Source organism: Exserohilum turcica (assembly GCF_000359705.1).
Source record: "Exserohilum turcica Et28A unplaced genomic scaffold SETTUscaffold_6, whole genome shotgun sequence".
NCBI lineage: Eukaryota > Fungi > Ascomycota > Dothideomycetes > Pleosporales > Pleosporaceae > Exserohilum > Exserohilum turcicum.
Genome location: NW_007360277.1, coordinates 796,281 through 814,842, shown reverse-complemented (window position 1 = coordinate 814,842; position 18,562 = coordinate 796,281). Strand labels below are relative to the sequence as shown.

Here is an 18,562-nt window from a genome sequence, read left to right as displayed (position 1 = left end):
CGATGATATCGGTAATAGTAAAATACCTCTCTATGGCTATTATAAAGAGGTCGTAGAAAAAGTAGAGAATAGACCTAACTAACATAAGGCGGCGATTCCCCTTCTGAATCGCGCTAAGATAGCTGCGACAGGGGCTGCAGCCTGTGAGGGCGACTACACGCAGCATTAGTGGACGAGCAGAAGAGAAAGAAGATGATCTATTTGAAAGTAGGAAATAGCAGATAATGAGCTAACTACAGGTAATCACCAAGTAATATACTAGCAAGTCTAGGATATCTGCAAGGATGAATGAGCCTAGCTAGGCTATAGCAAGCAGCTTGCTTGGCCTAGATCCTAACAGCAGCAAGCGCCAGTCTGCAGCTTGCTCAGCTAACCCTTGACCTAGCTAACAGCTTATCAAGTCTGCAGCTCGCCTTAGTAGATAGCAAAGAAGAAGAAGAAGAAGAAGCAAAGGCTAAAAGCAATCCAACTCGAGTGTAGATGAGAGCAAGCGTAATCTGACTCGAGTTGGGATGAAAGCCGAAGAATGCAAAGAAAAGAAGGGCTAAGAAAAGAAAAGTAAGGTAAGCAAGAGCAAAAGGAGAAGAAGTGACAGCTGACTAGACCTTTTAAGCTTGAGTCCTTATACAGCCAATCAGCGGCGAGAGGAATCGCTAGATAATGCTACCGAGGCCCATTATCTACCTCCAACTTATCGCTAGAGTCTCTACTTGAATTTGCACTTAATTTCATTCATTAGTAATTCATGTATAATACTTTGAGATAGAGATACGTACGCAGTAATCCTTATATTGTGGTGTTGCGTCCATAGTTTCGCAATTATTATTCGCTGGCCCTTCTTTTATTGCAGGATCAACATGATCGGAAAAACACTTTAATGAGTTAGAGAAGTTTAGTAATTTCAATGAAGTTAATAGTCTTTAGTGTTGCAGTTTAGAGGAATATAAAGATATGCCTACCCTCCAAACATGAGGCTGAGATGGACGCCCAGTACAAAGCCAATCAGCTTTTTCCAACGTTTTACACGTCCTCGCATCAGTTATAAGGGGGAAGATGAATATCAGTGGAACTAAAAGAGTCTTCATGTTATCGATATCAGAGAGAGGATATCTTTCAAAATGACTCTAGAATAAGATGTTGTGATGAACGTGTTATATAGAGATGTTATTACCCTAACTATTTATCCATATTTTCATAAGCCTTCTCTAGGTATATTTCCGCACTAAGAACCGTGCGTAAAGTGATATTAAACTATATTCTTATTTCTAGCTAGGAAGTCGGAAGTGGATATAGAACCTTAAAAAATAATCGTATCTCTAAAATTGAATATTAGTAAGAAAGTGATTACGAAGTATCTACCACTGAATAGATATAGCAGTGGCTTTGAGTTTCATTACTGCAACACTAAAATTAGGCTCATCTCAAACAACACGAAACCTTGGACATTAGTCAGCTAAAGCTAAATCTGACATAATCTGACTGAATATCTAACTATAGATAGTTTCAAAAGATATTGCGCCTGCAGATTAACAGGAATATTGTACTTCGACCGCAATACTACCAAGATAGTACCGAAATGTCACCAACATGCCACCGAAATACCACCTAGATACTACCGAAATACTACCATCTGTCAGATTGAGATGTTTGATCAAGAACTTTGATAAATAGATATGACAAATTATGTAGTTGTATTGAACCAATCTAACTCTACTCCATTATATCTAATCTTAGAAACGCGCTAGCATATCTTTTGATAATTATATTTCACCTATTGTTTTTTCTTTTTATATTACGGTACATTGTTATGGACAAGCGAAACTGCTTATGCTGGCAAGATTGTAATAAGTTTCAAGGAATACATTAGCGGTGTTCTCGGGTTCACCAGCTCGCCCAGCTGCCGAGTCTTTGATCATCTGCCTCATATGATCCTGCCCCTTTACTTCCATACATGCTTGTAGCAGCCTGTGCACGAAGCAGTTTTCCTTTCTTTGTAATTGTGTATGCCTCATTTATTGAAGGTTCGAATCTAAGACCGCATGTTTGAGCAGTTCTTCTTGTATAGCTGTGGCTCGGTGTTTTTCCATTCAGTCTTAAGAACTGCATGATGTTCAGCATACACATGACGTACCATTAGATACTATTTGAAAACGCTTCTATAACATTGGCCATCCCAACAAGATCAACTTCGTAGATGACTTTCGCACTTGCTTGGACAGGCGATACACCAGCGGTGTGAATGATGGCGTTAACATGGCCTACTTTACCAGTACTAGCAGCGAATTCAACAACGCTGTTGTATTTGCAAACATCTAGCTTGTAGGTCTCGCATTCTCGGCCCATAGCCTGAAGTGCTGCTGAAGCTGTATCTAGGTTTGCCTGGAGAAAATCAGCAATGTTGCCTTTTGTCAAGAATGTTTGTCTATTCGAACCTGGTTGAAATTAACTAGAAACACGAATTTGTCTCGGCTGAGCAATCGCGCTATAGTTAATCCCATTCCTCCAACACCCACAACAACCAAAACAGAAAGTGTATTTGATTCTGGCATTGTGGTCGAGAAACTGTAAAAAGTACAAGATGGTAGATATATGTGGATGTGAAAGTAAGCATAGAAGAGAAGGAAGAAGGAGAGGAAGAGTTTGGATATATTAGATTAGATTACTAAAATAAGATTCACTATCGAGTAGGCTATGAATTTGTGTCAAGGTTATCATAAGCAGCAATGCCGCGTCAGCTTGTATAAAGCCCGTCCAATACGTAATTACATAATTTGCCAGACTACCCGGCACAGCAGAGAGACCAACCGTACAGATGAATCAAGGTAAGGTCATCACAATACTCTAATATCAATCTATCAAGGATAGCCTTAAAAAAGTACGAATCTGAATCTACCTTTGCCATGCGTGATCGTAGGCAATAAATGCAAAACGTCGGCACGTCAAGTCAGCAGCTATGAGGGATGATCCTTAGCAAAGGAGCTAGGATTTGCATCCATCGAAGCCAAGCTACAGCCAGATGTGAATGTCAGTACAGTATTTGAACTGATTCTGGCAGAAGCCGAGAAAGAATATAAGAATGTCATGAAATACTGGAGTGCATATATTGTACGATAGAATGATTAATATTCATTCCAAATTCTCAACATAGCTAAGGTCGAAATGATTCCAACGGCGCACAGATGACCTCCATTAAGCTCCTGCCGCACTCTTGCTTAATCTGCACCAGCTCTCCCCTGTCAAGACCTAGCCTAGATGGTATAGGTATTCAAGTAGCATTCGAGAATGAGGAGAGGCTTTGATCATGCAGATAGTAGGTTACATGAACGTGAGTCACGTGATATAATATGCATAATCAAGGAGTAATATGAGCCAGTTTTAACTAAGCCAATAATAATTTCAAATACTCTTAACGCGGATTTGTCCCTTTAGGAAAGAAGCAGCCCTGATTGCTGTTACCTCATTCTTGTGACGTTTGATTTGTCATGATACACGACTGACCTAAGCGGCTTAAGTCGAGAGGGGCTGTGCTAACATGCCAGATGACACTGAAACTCGCTTCAAAACATTCCACTATCAATGTCAACTCATGTCAATATGACTTCACTACTGCCCGTGCCAGTGAGGCTCCAGGCTGATCTGCATGGCTTATGCGACTTCTGCATAGACATAGACTTCACGACGCTGTTCTCTGATCGCAAGTTCACGAGCCCGACAAAGATGACGAGCGGTCTCTTGCTTTTCCATCGCAACACTGAACTCTGTTACCTGTACAGTCACCTCCAAGACTGCGTCGCATGTCCTTTCTGCACCTTCATCGCTCAAATAGTAGGCAAGAACCCTGCAGCTAATGCTGGCTTGACCGCGATAGACGTGGAACGTGGCGAGCTCAGCGACTTCAAGGGATATAGGGAAACCGACACCGTCCTCTCTGGTTTGAAATTCCTGTTCCTCAACGGCTGGACCTGGGCACCGAATCGGCGTACGCCAGGATTCGAGCTGTGTGTTGGTATTATTGGATCGCACCAGCTCTTTGTGCCAGTATCCATCGAAGACTTAATAGATTCAATATACGGGATGTACAAGGAAACCATGAATCCAACTACACCGCCAGATGAGACGATACAGACGATCGGGAATGCTCGGATCATGGACACCTACATCAAGGGCGAGAAAAGGTATACCATTGAGATTCAACGACTTGGACCGAGAGTCGATCTCAATCGAGTAAGATCCTGGATAGCCAATTGTGAGGTTAACCACCACGGATGGTGTGCGAAAGCGGTCCAGCCGCCAATGCCGCCTGTGGACTTCAGGTTGATTGATGTATCTACCGGAACCATCGTTGAGATGAACACTGACTGTCGATATGTTGCGTTGAGCTATCGTTGGGGGCAAGTGAAACATCTCCAACTTACAGAGGCAACGAAAGAGGAATTAATGACACCTGGGGGATTAGCCAGCAAGATTACTTCCCTCCCGAAAACCATTCAAGACGCCATTTATTTATGCCAACAGATTCAGGAGAGGTACTTGTGGATAGACACAATATGCATTATGCAAGATTCAGACGTGGATAAGAATGAGCAAATCAAAAAAATGGACTCTATATACGGAAAAGCATTTCTCACAATCGCAGCCGCAGGGGGCAGTGACGCATCTGCCAGCCTTCCTGGTCTCCGCAAGGACTTTCAGGATCGCCAGCCAACTCTCAATATTGCAGGTCTTGGACTAGTATCTTTACATACGGGTGTGGAGAAGTTGACCTCTCGATCTGAGTGGAATACTCGCGGCTGGGTATTCCAGGAACAGGTCCTTTCAACCCGCATCCTTTATTTCACCTCTGACCTAGTCTACTTTGAGTGTCTGGAGTCGCTCCGACGAGAAGATTTTAACATCTTCGGCCCAAACGCTGAAAAGTTTAGACTAACACCAGACTCCAACGACAACTCTGGCTTTCAGGCCTACAAAACCCGCTGCAACTTCCGCCAGCAAATCTGTGACCCAAATCTCGACTTCTCGAAAATCAAGGACAATCTGCGCAAGCATGCTCCTATGATGAGAGCTATGTTCACGACATTCTCTATGTTGGTGAAAGACTACACTCGCCGTGACCTGACACAACATAGCGACATCCACAACGCCTTTCTTGGTGTCGAGAAATTTTTGTGTAGGCACATGGGCCCATTCTTCCAGGGTATTCCCGAGGCGGCAATTACAAGTGGCTTAGCGTGGCATTCCCTCTATGCACAACCCAAACGGGTTCCGCAATACCCGTCGTGGTCATGGCTGGGGTGGAAATTTGGCGGCGGGAACTGCGCATGCTATCCAGGGACCACGTGGAATTGTGCCCCAAAATTTTTTCGTGTTGAAAACACTAGTATGTTAGTAAGCGTCTTCGAGGGCCAGGCGGATATACCATGGCGGAATAAGGAAGAGAAGAACACAATAGAGGAGCATGGCAACCTTTGGCGTATGCCAGCGCAGTATGAAGCTGAGCAGATGCAAGCAGCGGGAGACATGATTAAGGTGCTGCACAGCCAGTGCGGAAGGTCTCCAGATCAAGTACCTCCGCTAGAGCATCTCCTGATATTTACTGCTTCGATCGTACCGGCTGCGCAGGTCGCAGCTGGTGAGCTCAAAGTTTTGTTTACCAGGTCACGCGAGGATGGCGCGGTTGAGACACATGCTACATTAGAAGTGACTTCGGAGCTCTGTAAGTTACTTATGGGGGGCATGCTAGAGTTTGTGTGCTTCACAGAAGGGTTAACTCCGTCAACGTCAGTGTTCTTGCTCCTGGTGGAGTGGAAAGCCGGTGTCGCTTATCGCGTGTGCCCAGACATGTTATTCTACGTGGACCAATGCAAATGGGAAGAGGTCACAAAGGCGTGGAAACTGATAATTCTAGCATGATCGCAACACATGTTTAATGAGAGTTGCCACCTCTCTTCTAACTAATGCGAAAATGATGCTAAATATTTAACTGAATGACGACGTGCAACATGATGTTGAGTAATCAGAGGAAACCGATATTGAATCCAACTGTAGTTATACATACTTATCTAACGTATTTGGCCTTGAGGATAAGTGGAGATTGAACCCACAAGAATCGATGTTCCTGATTTAGCCAGGCTATTCTCTCTGAACAGAGCTCGAAATCAAAGTGCCATATAAGATGCGCAAGAATAATCCGCATCTCATGGTCAGCCAAGCTACGTCAGAGTATTAGCGATGTCTCCCTTTATCAATTCTTCCAATATTGAACTTACTTCTGGCCAATACAATTGCGTGGCCCAACAGAAAATGGGTTCAATACATCTTTGCGGTCACTATCATAGCCCGATCCAGGTAACCAACGCTCTGGAATAAAACACTCTGAATTCTTGAAGTTCGAAGGATAGTGATAAGCAGCGAAATGGTGTATGGCAATGCGGGTCTGCAGCGACAGCTGAATTAGCTATTTTCCTCTCACTGACACTACAAGATGTACTTACGCTTTCTAGTATCCATTCTCCACAAACCATATTACACCCCTTAGGCGTGGTACGGAAGAATGTAATTGGTGCGGGCGGGTAGCATCTGAGAGCCTCTTGGATACATGCATTTACGGAAGGTAGATGCGCCAATTTATCAGGGCTCAATTCCTCCTTCTTGAGCACAAGCACCTCTTTTTGAAGCCTTTGCATGTAGTGTGCATGCTTTAGCAAGAGAAATATCAGACCACTCGGCAGAGTCGCAGTAGTCTCGGTTCCAGCCATCATGAAAGCTTGTGCGTGGGTCGTCATCTGCCTCTTTTGTAACCTCGATAAGCCGTCGGATTTCTCCATAGCAAGCCTCCATATGTCAGGTTTCCCAATGTTGATGCCTCGCTCCAGCCGCCTTTCCACAAGTGTGTAGGACTGTTCGTAGTGGAGACGGGCTCCCTCGATGATGGTTTTCGAGTTAAATACTTTGATCAATCGAGCTAGAAGTGGATACTCACGCGCGACGCGTGCAATCGACATTTCCTGGACGTTGTCAAAGACTGCTTGAACCCATGATGTTAACTTTGGTTGATCGAGAAGACCAAGAGGCTCTCCAAAAGTCAGATCTGCCATCACATTAAACGTCATGCAGTTCAGCAACCTGACCATATCAAACCGGACAATCGGGTTACTCGCCGCATAGTTCTTAATAATTCTTAATAGTGGATTGAGATAATCAAGAATCAAAGGCTCTTGCATCTTCAAAGCCCTATCGCTAAACGCTGGTGCAAAGACTCGTCGTTGCGACCTATGCTCTAGTGTATCAAACTGGGAGCTAAGAGTTCTCATACCGTATAAGTCAGGTCCGAACGTGGATTTGTCCTTTGAGTTATCAAGGCACTTTCCCATCCCAGGGCCAGCAATATCTTTCCAAGCTTGAGGTGTTACATAGCTTAGTCGATCAGGTCCAATCCGCACGACTTCGCCATATTTCCTGTGTGTTTCTGTTTCCCATGTAACCTCTTCACCACGTATGAGCTTGTATAAGAATACCAATCCAGTCGCTGCTGCAAGCTTTGGGCCAGGAACTATTGAAGCGCATTAGTGGACTGGCTTTTTCGAGCATGAGGGGGACTTACATCTGCGCAAAGGATGGAAATATATATTATAAAAACAGGTAATAACGAATTTTAGAAGATCCTTTTGTCTATTCAACAGGTTGTTACGATGTATTGATAACAGGCGTACTTACTACCGCAGGAACGAAACCAATGAAAACAGGTACATTCTTATTTTGCAAGATAGCAGAAAGGTGGAGGAGATTTCGTGAAGCGTCCATTGTGAACAGCTAGAATCTAAGCTGTGTATTTGCGCTGCGTATAATGGGTCTGAATCTTTGTTTCAATGATACTTTTCATGCCAGAGTAGTAGTGGTAAAAGATTGATATGAGTTTGAGATCGCAAAGAATTCCCAGTCAAGTTCTAATATATTCGATTACAGCGACCAAACAAGCTTATTCATTAGGAATTTTATTTTAAACGTAGGACGACGGAGCATCGGAGCCTCAGCTATGTAAAACCACGACAGGTCGGAATGTCGGAATGTCGGAGCATGGGATTCTGGCTATAGTAGAGATATATACATATTACTATATAGCTATTGTTATAAGAGAGAGCATGTCTATAATATGTAATCAACATGCATACATGTATTCGCTAGTATATTAGGTCTGTACTTCGTATTCTTGTTGAACAAAGGAGAGAATTGAAACCATTATCGCCTGTTGAGGGAAACTGGCCTGCGATAAGGTTTTTGGATGAGCATTTTGAGTGTGTGGATACTGCCTCATGGAGCAAATAATGACTACAACCAAGCATAGTCGGTCCCCAAAGTTAATCGGCAGCCGCATATGGCATGTCCATCTATCTTTTGTTTCATTGGTGTTTTCAGAACCAAATACTAGCGATGATCAGGTATACTAGGCAATACCTCAGGATGTAACTCTTGCTGACGAGGAGATAGAGGGGTATTAGTATTTATACTACCACTGGAGTATACATACTAGTATATCATTAGCTAGCTTATTGAAAATCTGCGTGATATGATGATTATCCCTAAGCTATTATTATTATTATTATTATTTAACGTCCTGTCTCAGCCGGTGGGCTATATAAGACGTGCAGGCTAGGCCTACAAGTAACTACGTAGTACTATCAATTTGGTGTAGTTGGGGGAGGGGGCTATCTAAATCGAGATGAGGCTCGTAGCCTAGTGTGGGGGAGGGTAGTAGGGGGTCTTGCGGGTAAGAGGAGAGGTAAGGTAGGTGTAGAGTAGGGCACCTAGTGTAGGTGTTGCCCTAGTTGTCGAGGTTTCCTTTATACTAGGCCTGTGTTGCAGCCCTAGTTTCCTTAATAAAGGTAATAGTAGCCTATACGCCTACTATAGTATCTAGTAAGAAAGCTAGCGATAGAGGGTTCTTTGTAGCTTCTTATATCTTCCTCCTAGCCTTCTTATATTATTATTATTATTCTTGTTTAACGTCCTGTGTCAGCCGGTGGGCTATATAGGACGTGCAGGCTAGGCCTGCAAGTATCTACGCAGTTCTATTCAATTTGGTGTAGTTACAAGAGGGGGGTCATCTAAATCGAGGTGAGGCTCGTAGCCTAGTATAGAGGGAGGAAGTAGGGGGTCTTGCGAGAGTGAAAGAGGGGGGGAAGGGGGGGTTAGAGTCTAGTACCTAGTATAGGTATTACTCTGCTTTTCTTTCCTTAGCGCCTAGCCCTTGCTGTAAGAATCTCACAGCTTAGGCTATTTGCTGCGTGAGGTTCGCCACAGTTAGCACACTTATATATAGTGTGGACGCAGGCTTTTCCTTTAGTAGAACAAGTCTTACACTTATGCTGACTAGTACTGTGTGGCTCTGCACAGAGCTGGCAGGCTAGCTTAAGACATCTAGCTTTTTCGTGTCCAAATCCTTGGCATCTATCGCACTGCTGAACGTCTCTTACTATTCTTAGCTTTTCTGCTCTTAGGCTCTCTCCTAGGATATAGAGCTTTCCTCTAATAGCCTTAAGAGCCTCCTCTTCGGTCGCAAAGGCGACGCAGGCGGAGCCATAGCTCTGCTGTCCTCTCTTAGACTCAGGAGTGAGCCAGAAAGGAGTGCCTACTACTTTGAGGCCCTTGTTGAAGGTCTCAATTTCGTCTTTGATCACCTCTAGGCCGTGGTTTGTAGGTAGTTTATGGATAACTACTTTGAACCACGAGGTGATAGGCTGCGCTGTCTTAAAAGTCGTAATATCCTGCCAGATATTCTGATTTTCTAGCAGGTATTTTGCTGTAAAGGCAGGCGTAGTAGTAAGCACTTTATTGCCTTTTGACGATATGGTAACTGAGGCTACTACAGGCGACTGTACTCCTCCTTTTGCGGTAAAGGCCTCGTTAAAGGCGTTTCTTAGCCTAAGGGCGTTAAAAGCAGCAGGGGCTCCTTGGCTGACTAGGACTAGTTGCCTCTCCTTTAGGCTAGGCTTAGCCTTTTGGGGTTTCTTTTGTATAGCAGTCCACTGTTGCTCTTTGCTCGCTGCTGTAGCTGCAGCTGCAGCGTAGGATATAGGCTGGGTCGTAGGCTGCTGTTTTTCATGCTGCTGCTGCTGTTGCTGGCTTGCCTGAATAGGCTTTTCTAGGCGCCTAATCTTATCTCTAAGCTCCTTTGAGGCGTTTGAGAGAGAGGAGATCTGATCTCCTAGGATTGCAGAGTTCTTCTTGTTTACTCTACCAGTCTCAGTGTAGTCTCTAAAGACTTCTACTAGATCTAGTAGGCTAGTCTGCTCTGTTGGGTTGTTTTCAGCAAGATTAGCAGCTTGAATTACTAGATTTCTAGCCATTTCAAGAGCTTCTTGTACTGAAGTCGCCTTTGGTGTCCTATTAAAAGGATTTCTAAGTGTTGCACCTTTAAAAGGTGAGAAGTTGCATCTAGTACGTGTACTTGGCTGGATTGCTTCTGGCGAGAAGTCTGCTTGTCTCTTTTTAGGCGGTAGGATAGGTATTTCGACTACACTAGCTGTCTGAGTAGGCGTAGCTAGATAAGAGGCTTCCATCTCTATCTCATTCTGAATTTGGCTTTCTAGTCTAGTAGCCTCCTGTCCTCGCACCTGTACATTGATAGTATCGCTGTCAGGTGGCATTTTGGATGAGTAAGCTAGTTGGTCTGTGTGTTTTGCTCTGGAAGTGAGACGTGTCCAAAACGCTCTACTTTGGCTGCCTCTAGCTCCACAGCGCGTAGGCTGCACGCTTTAAAAGTAGCTGTAATCGATTTCTTGGGGTTTCTTTGTATATATCTGACTAAAATTACACCTATTCTGAAAAACTCGAAGTTGGTGTGGCCTAGCCTTCTTATATAGCGTGCAGCTAAGGAGGATATATGCAGCGTCTTAAGTAGCTCTATAGTTGCAGGGATAAACACTAGAGTCTACTATTTCTCGCTTAAATAGAAAGTCTTATAGATAGTAGTAACCTAGCTTTGTAACGACATGGAACCAAGCTCCTTAGTGACCAGGTAGCCTATGCCAGGCCAAGGCCCGGATCGGATCCGACTCGGACCCGATACCTAAGCCTACACTCAGAGGTATAAGTACTACTTGCCCTACTATAGTTATTTAATAGATTTTTAATATCCTTTCATACTGGGTGTTACAAGTAACAAGAAGGATTCTCTCCTTGACGCAGGGTGACGAGGTTGAAGGCCAACCACGTCCACGTCAGAAGGTAATGACCATCGCGGGGCTCGGAGTCACGTGATGTGCCATCCCGCCAAGACAGGACATCCCGCCAAGAATGGGATGGCAACAGACTTTGGGATGGCAGGCCATCCGGGACATCCCGCCAAGAATCAGAATGATGGGATGGAGGGGATGGCAGGACCATTAGGCAACGGGTATAAGAACGGGTTGGATTTCATTATTACACTCGTTGTGGTCAACTCTCATAAGTTCTTCTCTTACACAGATTGATACTTAGTTATTCTATCTTTAGAATTGATTGTTACTTTTCGGTTAACATCCATAACTCTTATCCACTACGAATCGCCAGAAAACAATCGCACGGTTTACTTCATCATACCGTCTCTGTAACGATGTTACAGCCTCGCCAAGTATCGGACCAATCCCAGAAGCCGGATCAGAGGAAGTATCGGCCGCCCCTTCATCAGCTACTCGTTCTTAGTCGGATCCGATTCGGACCCGACTAGGACAGGTATATATTGAGACACTCCCTGTAGCTAGCTCTGTAGACTTTTGATATCCTTTCGTACAAGGCCTATAGGTGTCTATTCGAATCAAGGCTCGTTTGATGTCCCACGCACTCCCATATGCCTCTGAGTGACACTACCGCCGGTACTGATCCGAGTAGTCTTGCCTGCGCCGTTACATAACCCGGATCGAGACTTAGAGAAGTATAGCCCAACCCCGTGTAACATAGCGCTTATTCCCACTCTAACACTAGCTCACAAAGCGTTACTAGTATCGACACGTGACCTAACTAAACCTTAGGCATAATAAGAATAATATGCGCAGTTAAGTTTATTTAATTATACATTGTTGTGGTAGATGTATGTACTAAAAGCTACGTGTTATTATTGAGGTGATCATTATCGTTGAGGTGATAGGCCCGTGCGGAGCATGGGCAATTTTATTGAAATTCTGCTACAGCAGCCGTTGGGCCTGAGTACTAAGCAGACTTTCGAGCATAGTGCCACGCAATCAATCAGGGGCAGAACGCATATCCACGCTGAGTCAGACGTATATTCGTAGTCGAAAAGTATATAACCGAGCTTAGAATATGATACCTCTCGCCAGAGGCGTTACTATAAATAGTATGGGGTTGTACTGCTCCGTTCTGGTCCGCACTAAGGTAGATAAGTCTTGTATTGAGAGACGTCTGTGAGGGGCTGCGCTTAGAGAGTAGGTACGTAGGCAGGTTAGAGTTGTATCCGATTGGTAGCTATACAACTGTTGATACGAGGGCTCATATTCAAGTACAAACTAGAGAAAACAGCTCTCACTTTAGTCTCAACGTCTTTCGGATAGAGCGTCCACCAAGGACTCACCAAGTGTCTCACTAGGAGAGCCTCAGCCCGCCACAAGTACTATAGTGAGCCAGCTGTCTATAGGCAAACTATTTTAGGGGCCTATACGGAGTATCGTCTGAGGTGAATAATAAGGCGCTGCGCTAGGGAGCTATCACCAGGGTATACGTAGTTGTGTTCAATGCTGACTCATCTAATATCCGTCACGGAGGGAATAGATGTCAGCAACGGAGTAACATTGACTAGAAAGAAAACTCTAATTAACTATAGGCCGGAGGAGGGCCGATACGAGGATAACGCTGCTTTGTTGTTTCTTAGTAGAGCGGCAGCATCGGCGTCTTTAGGCAGAACAAACGGCGACGGCGGCTAAAGTCATGTTGCAACAGCACATGTTGCGGGCATGCGCCACAGTCATTCTTAGTAACGTCCCCCCCTGCGACACGCAAGTCCCCCTATGCCGCAAAGAATCTGCGATTTGAGTATCTTAAAAGTCGCGCTGTCGCTAGTATTACTCTACGATAATGAAATACTAATTCTTAAGGTTATTCTCTATAAATTTAGAAGAGCGGTTAGAAATATTACTACGTGTTTAGTCCTGTTGTCGCCTATTCCGTATCGGCTAATCTAGGGTTGACTAGCTTCACACCCCTGTCGTAGCACGATATATACAAGGTTTCTACTTATTAGAGAGATACAACTATAGAAACATAAGAAAAGAAGATATCTCTATATTTATCTAAAGTCTTGTCTTTGAAAAGATTGTGTTCTAGACTTGTCCGAGTTATAGCCGTAATTCTATTCTATTCGCTTGTAACTTTAGTCTGCTTACGTAGATAGCGCACCTGTTTCTACTAGGTCGGATTGGGCCAAAGTGTGGCGCTTAGTTCTCGAAGCATCTATCTAGTCACGTGCTGATCTATTTCTGGCATTAGAGCGCGTTCCTTTGTCTTCCGAGCGGCGTGGTAGGGAGGGTGGGTGTCTGCCGTAGTGGCCTCAGTGGCAGTACTCACAACACCACGATCGTAGGCATGGCCCAATCCAGGCAAATGTTAACACAAGCTATTTCGTGTGATGCACCAACAACTTGGACTTCCCCATTGTAGGATGATGCTATTCCGTACCATACTCGGTACTACCGCAGGCGCGGACGACCCTCTATGAAGGAGAAGGCCCAAGGCCAGCAGTACCTTACCCCAGACGAAGAGAAAGCCCTTGTCGCATATCTTTTGCTAATGTCTCAACTCGGACAGCCCGTCCGAATCAAGTATATACCCTCGTTAGCCTTTAGCCTCGCACGCGGCGGACGATGACGATGACCGGCAAACCTATCAAGCCCCCGGGCAAGAACTGGGCCCGGTCCTTTGAGAAACGCAACCCTAGACTAAAAGGGAGGAAAGTAAAGGCAATAGACTGGAAACGACACGAACGGAATATCTATACTAAGGTTACACACTGGTTTGAGACAATCAAGGGAGTCCTGCAGGACCCGAGGGTACGGCCTGAGAATGTATATAATATGGACGAGACGGGCGTCATGCTGAACATGCTTGGCTCTGTCAAAGTCCTGGTAAGCAAGGATGACCTCCGTGACTATAGGGGAGCAGGCGTCAAGCGCACCCAGGTAACTGCTATTGAGTGCATCAGTGCTGACGGTAGGTCGCTGCTCCCTCTTATTATCTGGCCAGCTTCGACCCATAGGAGTAACTAGACTACTTTTCCAACCCCTGGCTGGCATTATGGGCACTCGGAGAACGGATATAATGACTCGAAGATCAGCCTGGAGTGGCTTACCCGTGTATTTGATCCTCAAACAAGTGGACGAGCTAACGGAAAGCCCCGGGTCCTAGTTTGCGATGGTTTTGGAACACACGAGACCCTCGAAGTCCTAGAATTCTGCTTCGCTAATAATATTACTATGTGCCGCCTGCCGTCTCACACCTCACATAAACTACAGCCCTGCGATGTTGGAGTCTTCGGGCTTCTTAAGACAGCCTATCGTGACGAGGTAGAACGGCTCTGCCAGGGAGGGCTAGAAGCTGTTAGCAAGGAGCACTTCATTTCTATATATAAGCCTGCTAGGGAAACGGCCATGACCAGGCGGAATATCACTGCCGCATGGGCGGCAAGTGGTTTATTCCCATTCAACCCAGAGAGAGTCCTTCAAAAGACGCCAAAGCCGCCCTCAGAGATAGCTATTCCAGACGTGCTTCCTCGTCCACAAGACCAACAAGAAGCTCAAGTACCTGTAACCCCTATAACGCCAGTAACGACAGAGGGTGTGATGTCTTTACATAACCTAATCAAACAGGATGCGCATGCACTAGACGAGCAGAGCAACCAACGCCTGCAGAAGTACGTACAGAAGCTCGCGAGTGCAGCGCAGATATCCCTTGCAAAGCAGACGCTTCTTCAAGATCAAAATAAGTTTTTAACGAAGGTCAATAAGGAGACTCAAGTTTGGCGATCGACCAGGTCTATTGTCTTAGGGAAAGCGAAGGTGATGAGCTTCGAGGACCTTGAAGAGGCACGAGCTAAACGTGCTAAGAAAGAGAAAGCGTCAGCTGCTAAGGTTCCTAAGAAACGGGGGCGTAAGCCTAAGAGCTCTGCCAAAGTACTGCCAAAAGAAGTGGCAGAAGTAGCGGGTGTGAATCTGCAAGGAGAAGGTGAAGAGGCTGACGCTCCAGTGCGAGCTGACAACATGCCTGGGCTGCGTCAGCCAGAGACAGAACTGTTATGGAGAGCACCTGTTGCAAAAACGTATTGATGGATTGGTAACTAATTAATTAGTTATATAATCGCGCGGACAGGCATCGCGATTGCGCCGTTCCACTAGGAAAAGTCGGCTCCAATCTCAGATTTCCTCAGCGTGTACTGACGGCAGAATGATCAGCATAACACCTAATGGCCCTCTCACGACGGTATCTTTGTACTCGGCCTAATTTAAATTCAATGTACTGTTACATGCCTTCGGGCCCCACCTGGCCGGACCGAACAATACTTATGCCTGCAACCACAGTACAGCAGTGCTTACTAGCTTCCGTCAACCTCCGGCGAGAGGTTCATTAACGTCTGAGCCTTAGCCTCCTTACTAGAGATTTATAAAGTCTTCAACTTGTCCTCAAGGTTAGGAAGTACTATTCAATTTTCACGCTTTACAAGACTTCAGCCACTATTAGGGTAAATTCTGCACCACCAATAATCAACATGCGTATCTCATTTACTTATATCCTCGCTACTGCACTATCTCTAGTCCACGTTCATGGACAATGCACACAATCTTCAGGCACCTACGAGGTACGTTTAAGTGTCTTGCTTACTATAAGAATTTGTCACACTAATAAAAGGGTTAAGGCATGCAGCTCCGATGGAAACAAAATCGTACGCAGACAATAACCTAGAATCTCCCCACCTCCTAGAACTAATTTGAAAAGCTTTTGTGCAGTGGATATCATGGTAGCTTGGTGTCGGATTGCGCTAAGAGTTACGGTCTTAAATGCAGTTACCAATTAGGCGGCTATGGATGTTACTAAGATCCACGATGGGTTAATGTCAGGAACAGCCTCCCGCTGTCCGTGTCAGGGGCTGTCAGCCCATATTAGTCAGCCTCACGTATATAAACCCCCAGATCGGTAGAGTAGCTCTCTAGCGATCTATCTCGTATTAATACAGACTATTCGCACACCCATCCTACTACTATTGCCTATTGTGTATCCAAACCGTATAGGTAACGTCCCTCCCTGCGTCACGTAAATCCCACCGTACCGCAAGAAAAGAGGGGTACTTTATCTTTGGGATACTATATCTCTATTAACGCGCTGTTTTTTAACTCTCTTTATAGATTGGCAATGCTTTTTACCTTCCTCTATAGGTGTAACGTCCCCCCCTGCGACACGCCAGTCCCTCTATGCCGCAAAGAATCTGCGATTTGAGTATCTTAAAAGTCGCGCTATCGCTAGTATTGCTCTACGATAATAAAATACTAATTCTTAAGGTTATTCTCTACAAACTTAGAAGAGCGGCTAGAAATATTACTACGTATTTGGTCTTGTTGTCGCCTATTCTGTATTAGCTAATCTAGGGTTGACTAGCTTCACACCTCTGTCGTAGCACGATATATATAATATTTCTATATATTAGAGTAATACTACTATAGGATTATAAGAGAAAAATATATCTCTATATTTATCTAAAGTCTTATCTTTGAAAAGATTATGTTCTAGACTTGTCCGAGTTATAGCCGTGATTCTATTCTATTCGCTTGTAACTTTAGTCTGCTTACGTAGATAGCGCACCTGTTTCTACTAGGTCGGATCGGGCCAAAGTATGGCGCTTAGTTCTCGAAGCATTCATCTAGTCACGTGCGGATCTATATCTGGCATCAGAGCGCGTTCCTTTGTGTTCTGGGCGGCGTAGTAGGGAGGGTGGTGTCTGTTATGGTGGCCTTAGTGGTAGTATTCACAACAAGTGCACGAGAGACTGTGATTATGAGGCCAAAGCTGACTACCACGTGATCTTCAACTTGCTGACAGGATCTCGGAGCTTACACAGCCACAGAGATTCAAAGCCACAAGCTTGGCGCGGTGAAAATTACGCCGTAGACGGTCCTATACTAGCCATATGCGGAAGCTGCCCGCTGGAGAAGTACCGACAGGGGTGGCGATCACGCATGGATATGAGCGCCACGCCGCACCAAGGGCTAGGATTGGCTCTGCAGCATGGCTGAAGGTTTCCTCAGTGCACACAACTACATTACTTAGTATAGGGGTGCAATAGAGCGAGATGGAGGCTATCTGCAGTGGTGTCACAGGTAAGCTCTAGAAAAGGCGTCTTTTGCGCATCAGCGCGGATTCAACAGCAATAGCGTATTTTTTGTAAGAAAAGGTGTCTACACCCATAGAAGAAGGTAAAAAACATAGCCAATCTATAAAGAGAGTTAAAAAATAGCGCGTTAATAGAGATATCGTATCCCAAAGATGAAGTACCCCTCTTTTCTTGCGGCACGGGGGGATTTGCGTGACGCAGGGAGGGACGTTAGTTAGCTACTATAGATATAGCGTCGAATTTGTTACAATAGCGTACAGCGATATCTGAGCACGCTACTGCAAGCTAGGCTGCATGCCAAGTACTACTAACAGCGCACGTCCTTCACGACGCGTTTTGACGATTTTACTATCTACGCGGAGAAACTGTTAGGATGTGTACTTATTACTCTAAATTAACTTTTTAGGACTGCATTCTTAATCTTTGCTATCCTAGCTTCCTTTCTAACCCACCAAGCTGTTAGTAGAAGCGTACTATCGCGGAGGAGCAGGGGGTATTAGAGAAGAGTTAGAAGACAGCATCAATAGAACGAGCGATAGCACGGCCAACAACGCGCTTTTTAGCATCGGAGGCTGACGTGCTAGGAGAGTAAGAGCTCTAGAGTAGATGCGCATCGCGCTTGTCTACATATAAGCATGTTGTGGGATAGTCCGAGGGTCCGGAAGAGAAAGTGTCCCGCTACACCGTGTGTAACGGCGCAGGCAAGACTACTCGGATCAGTACCGGCGGTAGTGTCACTCAGAGGCATATGGGAGTGCGTGGGACATCAAACGAGCCTTGATTCGAATAGACACCTATAGGCCTTGTACGAAAGGATATCAAAAGTCTACAGAGCTAGCTACAAGGAGTGTCTCAATATATACCTGTCCTAGTCGGGTCCGAATCGGATCCGACTAAGAACGAGTAGCTGATGAAGGGGCGGCCGATACTTCCTCTGATCCGGCTTCTGGGATTGGTCCGATACTTGGCGAGGCTGTAACATCGTTACACTACCCCCCTCTCAGTAGACAGCTAGTCCCATAGCTGTGAGACTTTCTTACGCCTTTCCATTGCAGTTCCTCCCCGCCAGCACTGGTACGTGTTTCGGGTGGCTTTCGGCTTATGATTCGATACCCACTTTTTCTTTTCTTTTCTTCCCTACTACTCGATCGTCTTGCAGTGAAGTCATGTCGTCTATACCTTTCTCCCAAGCTTGAATCC

General features: G+C 45.1%; 4 protein-coding genes across 4 annotated transcripts; 1 reads left to right on the top strand and 3 right to left on the bottom strand.

The window, feature by feature from the left end:
* Positions 1 to 1,881: 1,881 nt before the first annotated feature.
* On the bottom strand, positions 1,882 to 2,549 carry SETTUDRAFT_34175 (uncharacterized protein; the record flags this gene model as incomplete). Its single annotated transcript, XM_008031246.1, has 3 exons — positions 1,882 to 2,100; positions 2,164 to 2,379; positions 2,433 to 2,549. The coding sequence occupies 3 exons, from the start codon at positions 2,547 to 2,549 to the stop codon at positions 1,882 to 1,884; spliced, it is 552 nt and encodes a 183-aa protein (XP_008029437.1).
* Positions 2,550 to 3,594: 1,045 nt separating this feature from the next.
* On the top strand, positions 3,595 to 5,910 carry SETTUDRAFT_22607 (uncharacterized protein; the record flags this gene model as incomplete). Its single annotated transcript, XM_008031166.1, has 2 exons — positions 3,595 to 5,713; positions 5,783 to 5,910. The coding sequence occupies 2 exons, from the start codon at positions 3,595 to 3,597 to the stop codon at positions 5,908 to 5,910; spliced, it is 2,247 nt and encodes a 748-aa protein (XP_008029357.1).
* A 145-nt stretch (positions 5,911 to 6,055) lies between these two features.
* On the bottom strand, positions 6,056 to 7,800 carry SETTUDRAFT_156361 (uncharacterized protein; the record flags this gene model as incomplete). Its single annotated transcript, XM_008031518.1, has 5 exons — positions 6,056 to 6,209; positions 6,267 to 6,433; positions 6,492 to 7,549; positions 7,601 to 7,661; positions 7,714 to 7,800. The coding sequence occupies 5 exons, from the start codon at positions 7,798 to 7,800 to the stop codon at positions 6,056 to 6,058; spliced, it is 1,527 nt and encodes a 508-aa protein (XP_008029709.1).
* A 1,430-nt stretch (positions 7,801 to 9,230) lies between these two features.
* On the bottom strand, positions 9,231 to 9,785 carry SETTUDRAFT_96045 (uncharacterized protein; the record flags this gene model as incomplete). Its single annotated transcript, XM_008031517.1, has 1 exon — positions 9,231 to 9,785. A coding segment is annotated over one exon (555 nt), but the record flags the coding sequence as incomplete, so codon positions are not given.
* Positions 9,786 to 18,562: the final 8,777 nt, after the last annotated feature.